An 8,159-nucleotide genomic window follows, 5' to 3' on the forward strand; every position below is an offset into this window, starting at 1 on the left:
GTTTTATAGTATTATTATTTTGACTATGTCCATGGCAGTACAGGCGTCTGCTTCTGTTTTTGGAAAAATATACATGTATATAATAGTAACATACCCCTACTATTTAAACAAAGTAGGGATAAACTATTATATTTTCTAAAACCAGTAGTAGACACCTGTGATGGTAATGATTAAGTATGCGTCTCAATTTTCCTCAAAATCGCAAGAGACCAAATCTATGTATTGTAATATCATCAATGAATATATATACCACTGGAAATAACCTTGCATCGTTAATGATTCGTTGCATTTCTTTCTATTTTGGAAATGTTATGTAGAATAAAAAAATGGAGCAAATACGTCAGGTTCCGGTCGGAAATAAGGCTCAAAGTTCAAAAGTCCATTTTCGAGGAAAAAAAGACATTATCAAATCTTCTCAAGTTCTGCAAGGCCCAAACACCTAATATTAGGTCTGTAGCATGCTGGTATTTTTAATAACACAGTTTGTTAGTGACCTAATACGGAAAAATTTTGGGTCTAAAATAAACTTGTATCGGGGGAGGCGAAGCCGAGCCTGATACATGTTTATTTTAGACCAAATATTTTTTCCGTATTAGGTCACTAACAAACCGTGTAATGAATTTATCCCGTCGAAGACCCTTTCAATGAAGAAACTGCAAAATGCATTGTGTACCGAGTATGGAAACCAATACGACTCAAAACTTAAAACAATTTTCCCCTCACTGAAGACTCGAATGTGTTGTCATGGTCCATTTCTGTTAAAGGGACAATTCATTCTACTAGAACATTATCATTCAAACATTTTGTCTCTTTGAATGTCGTCGTCTCGAAACGTTACCTGACCGCCATCTTGTTGCTAATGACGTTAGGGGCAAAGAACGATTACTCTATCGTCCAAACCTGATACGATTTCTACTAACCTGATACGACTATATCTTGGATATAATGTGACGTCATTTTAACCAATAGGAATACAAGATTCTTGTTTGAGGCGGGATAAAGATGGCTACCAAGTTTGTTTATATGAATGACTTTGACCTTCATTCAAGGTCACATGGGCCAAAAAACCTAAAATCTTTAAACTACTTCTTGTCAAGTTCTGAAAGGCCTAGGAATCTGTTTAGCGTGTAGCATGTTGAGACCAAGTTTGTTGATATGAATTATTACCTTACTTAGATATTACTACTGTTGGAAGTGGTCAAAATTAAGCCATTAACATTCAAAAGTCGTTTTTTAATATTTGGGTCACCAAAAAGGACGATTATTAGGCGCGTCTGATATAGAGTCGCTTAATTCAGGTTTCTGATATAGAACGTCGAGAGGGGACAAAAAAGTCATATATGACAGGAGGTCGTATAAAACAGTGGCTCGGTAAACGTAGGTTTGATTCTATTAGAAAGAATGACAGACATGGTGGTCGGACGGAGTCAGAGATATTATAGAGACCTACAGATGTGTGCATATTCTAGAGACACTTTAATTTACTGTAAAAGATTTATTCAATTTTAATGCATTCAGATTATAGTTATAACTATATCCGGATATACTACGTGTTTCACGGATCCCTGCAAACATTTTAGTAATACACGAATATGATTCGGCGCATGATTTTAATAACCTTTTTGAACATGGTCCCTATCTCAATTCTTGGCACAGTCTAGATCTAGAGTACGGGTATATGTACTGTACGTCTATACAAATCGGAATTCAACAAATCACCGGATATTCTCCAGGTTTATTCTTGAAAGTCAAAACATACGAAGTATCAGCCATATTTTAATTCAGTATGTGATGCAATATTTAAAGACCCACTACCTTTCCGAAACGCCTTTTGATTTTCAAAATGGGATTGTAAAACGAGATTGATAAATTTGGAAAGTCGCAAAAGATATTAGTTTACAGTTAGTAATGCGCTTATCATCACATTCTAAACAATTTAATTTAAATAGATTTAATGCTATTTCCAAAAGGCGGGTCGTCTTATGATTCCCGCCGTCGTCCTAATTACCGCGCATTAGTTGAATCTCACTGCGCCAGACGGCAAAAAAAAAACCGAAATGAATCTCATTGGTAAATATCAATTACGCAGTGAATTTCGCATTTGTTTGGTGTTTTAACTTCATCTTATTTTACCGATATAAATCATATTACATTTTGTATGTTATTATTGTTTTTAAGAAACCTTTATTTATTGTTTCGGAAATTCAGTGGTCCTTTAAGTAAAACTACAGTATATATCTGGTTTTGATAATTTTTTAATTTTAACTGCCCAGCTTCAAAATCCACTGAAGAGAAATATTTGTTTGCAAAAAATAACACTCTTTTACACCTGCTTCTTGGTTACTGGTTAACTTTTGGAAAGCTACAAAATAATCAAACTCATTTACACCTGCTTTTTTAACTTTTCAGCAAGTGAATTTATCTTTAACAATTTGATATTACTCACCATCCTTGGTGCAATTTAAAATATGTATTCTCAAAAGACACCTACGTCGTTTAAAATTCAAATAATTGCTATGGGGAGAAAATTGTTCGGGAACTCTTGGTTCAATTCTTCACCTGTATTTTTAATTTCCTGATACTGTTTTATACATTTCTTAGATTCATTTCTTTTGTTGGTGTCCATATCCAAGTTTTGGTGTGTAGGAAGGGAGGTAAATCTTGCGTACATGTGTCGTTTACTAAACGTGTATAATTGAAGTTACATATCCCGGTTTGCGAAAAAATTGAGAGTCTATTCGACAAAAGACAGATGATAATTACAGAGTAAACCTTTGAATGTAAGTCTTCCAAAAGTGCTGTTCTTAAAATCCACTCATATTTAGGAGATGATTTTTCTTAAAATACAAGAGCCTGGTAAGTATTTCCCACCATCTATTTCTTGTTCAATTCAAAGTGATGAAACGTTCTGGACAAAGTCCCAGTTTCATCAATATACCTTAAAGGTAATTCCATAACTTGAAAGTTTTCCATATGAAAAGCATTACAGAACTTAACGAAAAAAATCTAAGTTAAGAAACTTTCCTTAACTTCGGTAATGCTTTTCTAAGGAATGTTGATGAAACTGCTACATGACTAACAAAGTGAGAGAAGGGAATTATTTCTTAATACATTATGTACACTGTATAAAGTGGAAAGTGTAGTTTCACAGACATGTAGGCGAATATTATAAATAAATGTTATAATTTAAATAATGAATTCATCACATAAACTTTCTATCAATAAAAATCACAACAATAGTTAAAAAATGTTCAAAAACTGATTTGACATTTATTTCAAGGTGGTTTTTTTGTGTGTTTATTTTCTCATCACCCATTTACATGTATAGAATCCTATACACATCCATACATCCTCGATACTCATGAGGTTACTGCCACTTTTGTTATATCCACCCCTGGACTATCTCATAGTAAAACTGGAGGCAGTTTAGGAGAAAAAACTGACCAATCACAGGCCTGTAGAGACTTTCTTTGAAGATAACAGAGAGAGCGACACCAAACTCAAAGCAACATAGTCAACTACAGTGTACCGTAATACAATTACTATTTAGTACATCACATGATAATTACTAGGAATGTGATTGGATAACAGCCATGGTCTACTTTGCGACAGTTCTCTGTCCTTCTTGACTACAGGAGACTATACCTGACTACAGGAACTATACTAAAGTATAGTTCCTCAGGAATGAGCACGCGACCAAATATATGACGTCATAAAGAATGTCATGTGACATACTAAATCTATTATGACCCTTTCCCTCGGGAACAGTAGGAGAACAGTTCCCTCTGGAAAGGGCCATAATAGAATAGTAGTTTTACTAAGAGATATATATAGTCCTGTTGTTGATATAACGTCAGGGATAGTAAACCCTGGAGTGCGAAGGATGGCATCCATCACAATCCACCACTCACAGAACTCTTGAAATTATATGACACTCACACACTGCAAAATATTCCAGCTACAAATCAATTTCATTTGTAATTTCTACCTTTCAACCACAAGGACCTAGCTGGCACAATTTCTTTTATGTATGTATATACCGTTGGTTAAGAAATATTGCCAGATCCCTTTGCTTTCAACCATTTACAGTTGGTATCACATACAGTTATTCATTCATAATACTGTCTACATACACATATCTACATGCAATCATTACTTTAGCACATATAAAAAGATTCATAAATCAGCATCTTTAATCCCTGGCTTTGTCTTTCTATAAACAGCACTTTTAATACTGTAGAAGTGATATACATCCAGTCATATATCAATACAGGCTTTCTTACTTAACTGATATCATGAACATTTCATCCATATATAGATAAATTTAAGAAGAGGCATTCTAGGGTTGATAAATTTAGGGAAAAAATGAACTTCTGAACATTAATGTTGCCTAGAAATAAATCATCTCATTGCAAAAGTAGACAATTGCAATCTGATGTATAACTTGTCATATCAAAATATTTTGTAACTTACGATGAAACAGGTGCAGAAAAATCCATTTCTAAAATGTCAAAGACTACAATCTCATTATGAAAACGGAAAAGTATGTTTTTAACACACCAATGCTGCAAACAGTATAATTGTCGAACACCGTGTTATGCTTGCTTTAATTTTTGCTCACATGTAAATTATTAAAAGCAGAAGCTGGAAGTTTTTAATTATCACATGAATTCAGTCTTTATATCATGAACCTAAAGGTTTCAAAACACCTCTCAAAATCCATATTAAATAGAATTCAAATTCTACATATATATATAATCAATTACAGTTTCAATAAAATTCATGACCCAGAGCTTGACTCAACGCTTTCAGAGATCTGTTCTGATTTAGAGATACTACCAGAATTCACAGCTAACTGTCCTTGTCTAAGTTCTTCTGCTCGTTTTAACAGCCGTGTTGTAGCACTCTCCTCCTCTGGTAGTTTATAAAGCTCTGGATCTGGGAAGGATGTTACATTGTTTACAGGATCTTTGAAGAGGAATGGATGCCATGCACCTTGTATGCTGGGTGTATCCGTGTGCCAGGTCTTTCTCAATCTCATCACCGGCACACCTGATCGCGTTCTCATCGCTTCCACCCACTTACAAATGTCCTCTTTGGGTAAATCAGACATGTTGAGTGTTTGTGTATTACCATTGACTGTAAATAGAAACATTTCCTACTTTATTATATATAGAATTTGGTAAATAAACAAAAAAATTCTCTTTGTTATATAATGTCAATGGTAATTTTTAAACATGCTCCATTGCTGACAATGGTAATTTTTCTTTATCAATAATAGGAGCAGACGGTCATATTATAATTAAGTATTTTTCTTAAATTATAAAAGTTACCATCTTTACATTATTACCACCATTGACAAATATTGTTCAAATGATGGGTAACATTTATGCTTTGTCGGCGGTGGAGCATCTTTATACCATGTATATCAGAACATTGTGATCTATCAGAGTTACTTCCCTTTGTTCAGACATAACTTAGTAATTCTGGTAGATCAGAATTCAGCTGAAAATTTAGGCGTGCAACTGAACTTAAATAGAGATCAAATCCTGCTTCTAAATGCATCAAAGTTTATCAAACTTTAACTTTTACCTGAACATCTGACGTTCAGTAGTCACATGAAGGACAAAGATGTTTGGACATATTTTGAATACTACATATAAGGTACTAGTTCTCTAACTCTGGAATGCACAATCAAAATCCATGTTTGGCAGGTGCTGGTACTGACTGTAGGTTGATGGCTTTTTCCTCATGCAGTGCTCCAACTTAATTTCCTTCAACCTCTTAAGCTGGCTGGCATATACCCTTAATAACCTGGCTGTTAATTAATATGATAAAAAAGACTAAATCACAACTGAGTTGTAATTGAGCCTACCTTAATTGTCCTATATAAAATAAAAACTGGGAATGTATTTGAATGTAACATATCTTCAAACCGATACTTACGAAATGTTGCTACAATTCTTGGTGATCTGTGTCTCCTTGGCTTCAAGTAAACTACAACTCCTGGGTTTGCTTTTGCGAAGTCCATCAGGTGTTGTTCAATGAAATCTCTACAATAAAAAATAAAATGCACATAATTATTAAATTGTCAAAAAATGTTCATTAGGTACAGCCTAAAATACAGAAATACATAAAAGTACATGTAAATATCAATCTTTTAAAATCTTAATATCAGTTTATTTGGAATCATAAAATGAGAGATATCAATACAAGATGAACAAATTAAATTGCATTATCGTAATTTCAGCTGTAAACAGAAACAATATGCATATCTGACATACTGCATGTTTCTGCTGTAACTCATCAATCAATACAATATCATAGTAAGTACTTACAAAGTATATACTGTATATATTATCTGTATTGTTTGTGATTTTTGTCTATGATAAGAAGGAGAACAGCAAAATTGCATGTTAAATTATATACCAATTGATACATTTTACACTTGAAAGCAAAGATTTTCAGGCCCCATTCTTATGGTATATCTTGTTATTTTTTCCCAAAACAGTGAGTTGACGCGTATTTTTTGCGACTAAACTAACAAGATTCCGGAAATCCCAAGTCTGAACATCGTATTTTAGTATCCATTCTTACACTTGATTCTTAGCGAAGCATAATTGTTTATTTTTACCTTTACCTTTTCCAAAATTTCCATAAACACCGTTTCAATTTTTCACTTCCTTCCTTTATCGCACAAAATTTCCCAATTTTCACCAGGTGGCAATTTCCAAAATACCCAGGAAAAGCACTGTGTTTCTATTTTTTCTTTTTCTTCGAACAAAATATTTAATTTTTTTTTTTTTTTTTTTCTTGTCAGACAAATAAATTAGTGTAACAGTATTGTAACACAAATCTTTGACCCATGGGATTATATTGACTTGTTCTTTGTTGATACCATTGTTTATTGCTGTGTTACTATAGCTATTTGTAACTATCTCATAATCAGATGTTGTTTTGCAAGAGTTACCTCCCTTTGAACAGTAATAAGCCTGAAGACGGGGAAAAGAACATACGTTGTAATTAATATTTAGTGTTTTCAATCTCAAGTATGTAGCCATGGTTTCATAAATAATCAAATTTGAAGCGATATGTATGATAACAATATTATAACAATATTACAGTATAATCTTAGATCTTCAGTTTCCTGACAGGTACGTACAGTTGGTACCGTAACCCACGTGTGGAGACGAACACTCTTACCTCATGCCTAAGCTGCATGCGTTTGATTTACAGAAATTTAAAGTTATCCTTTGCAGCTGACACACATAACGGCCAAGTCCATTTTGCATAGAATTCTTCAGGAACGTACTCGGCATTGACCGGGACGACATGATTATAAAATATATTGCCCTTGCCTTTTCACATTGAACTTTTACCGGAACCTAAATACAGCATGTTAAATTTAAAAAGATATTCGGACAAGAATTCCGGAATATTTTGTACGACGTATCAGAAGACTTAAAATAGTTTATATTTCTGCTTATATATATAATTACACATTATCTATGTTTAAATCGTAGTAATGAAAAAGTTGTTAACGAAATAAAGAGTGGAAATTTGAATGATCCATTTTACCTCACATTAATTTTTTTTTTATTCCGACATTTGTTTCTGTACTGACCAAGAATTTTGCTGTATATTCACTTATATTTAAATAAATTCTTGATTTGACGTTAACGTTACTTATTGTTGCTATCTTATTGACATAAAATATATATTCAGATGAATAAGTTTTTAGTTTTGTCTTATATTTTTTCGTTAACTTGAAAATCTAAAAAGTAAAAGAGTAAATTGAAATGCCATATTTTATTAGTATGGTGGCATATTTCTGCCATCGATTTGCCGACTTACGACTCAATGATGTCGACATAATTAAGGCATTAATTCGACATCATATCGGAAGATGTCGACATAAACAGAAGAATATGTCGACTAACCTTATGTACATGCCCACATAATGATTCCAAGATAATTATTTAGAAAGTCGGTAACTCGACGATTAATGTGTTTATGCTCGGGTGTGACACCGACTTGTCAGTTATTGATGTCGACGTCTAAACTAAAAGATGTCGACATCTGGTCTTGAAAGTGGAAATCAAAGGCCACCCTTTCATAGAGCACTGTGTATATGCAGCAAGGCGCCATACAGCAGAGAT

At 33.4% G+C, this 8,159-nt stretch overlaps 1 protein-coding gene across 1 annotated transcript; it reads right to left on the reverse strand.

The window, feature by feature from the left end:
- Positions 1–3,240: 3,240 nt before the first annotated feature.
- LOC138335206 (large ribosomal subunit protein mL43-like) lies at positions 3,241–7,385 on the reverse strand. Its single transcript, XM_069284189.1, has 3 exons — positions 7,204–7,385; positions 5,947–6,053; positions 3,241–5,139 (listed from the first exon to the last, which is right to left on the reverse strand). Exons 1-3 carry the CDS (start codon positions 7,332–7,334, stop codon positions 4,781–4,783), a joined length of 597 nt encoding a protein of 198 aa, XP_069140290.1. The 5' UTR covers positions 7,335–7,385; the 3' UTR covers positions 3,241–4,780.
- Between the last annotated feature and the right edge of the window lie 774 nt (positions 7,386–8,159).

Source organism: Argopecten irradians, chromosome 11, assembly GCF_041381155.1.
Source record: "Argopecten irradians isolate NY chromosome 11, Ai_NY, whole genome shotgun sequence".
In the NCBI taxonomy this organism is placed as follows: Eukaryota; Metazoa; Mollusca; class Bivalvia; order Pectinida; family Pectinidae; genus Argopecten; species Argopecten irradians.

Excerpts from the sequence above, each read along its gene's own strand:
- LOC138335206 (XM_069284189.1), bottom strand. The coding sequence starts at position 7,334 with ATGTCGTCCCGGTCAATGCCGAGTACGTTCCTGAAGAATTCTATGCAA. Across the intron at positions 6,054-7,203 it reads GCATGCAGCTTAGGCATGAG|AGATTTCATTGAACAACACC; the intron begins GTAAGAGTGTTC and ends TTTTTATTGTAG. Across the intron at positions 5,140-5,946 it reads AAGAATTGTAGCAACATTTC|TCAATGGTAATACACAAACA; the intron begins GTAAGTATCGGT and ends TTCTATTTACAG.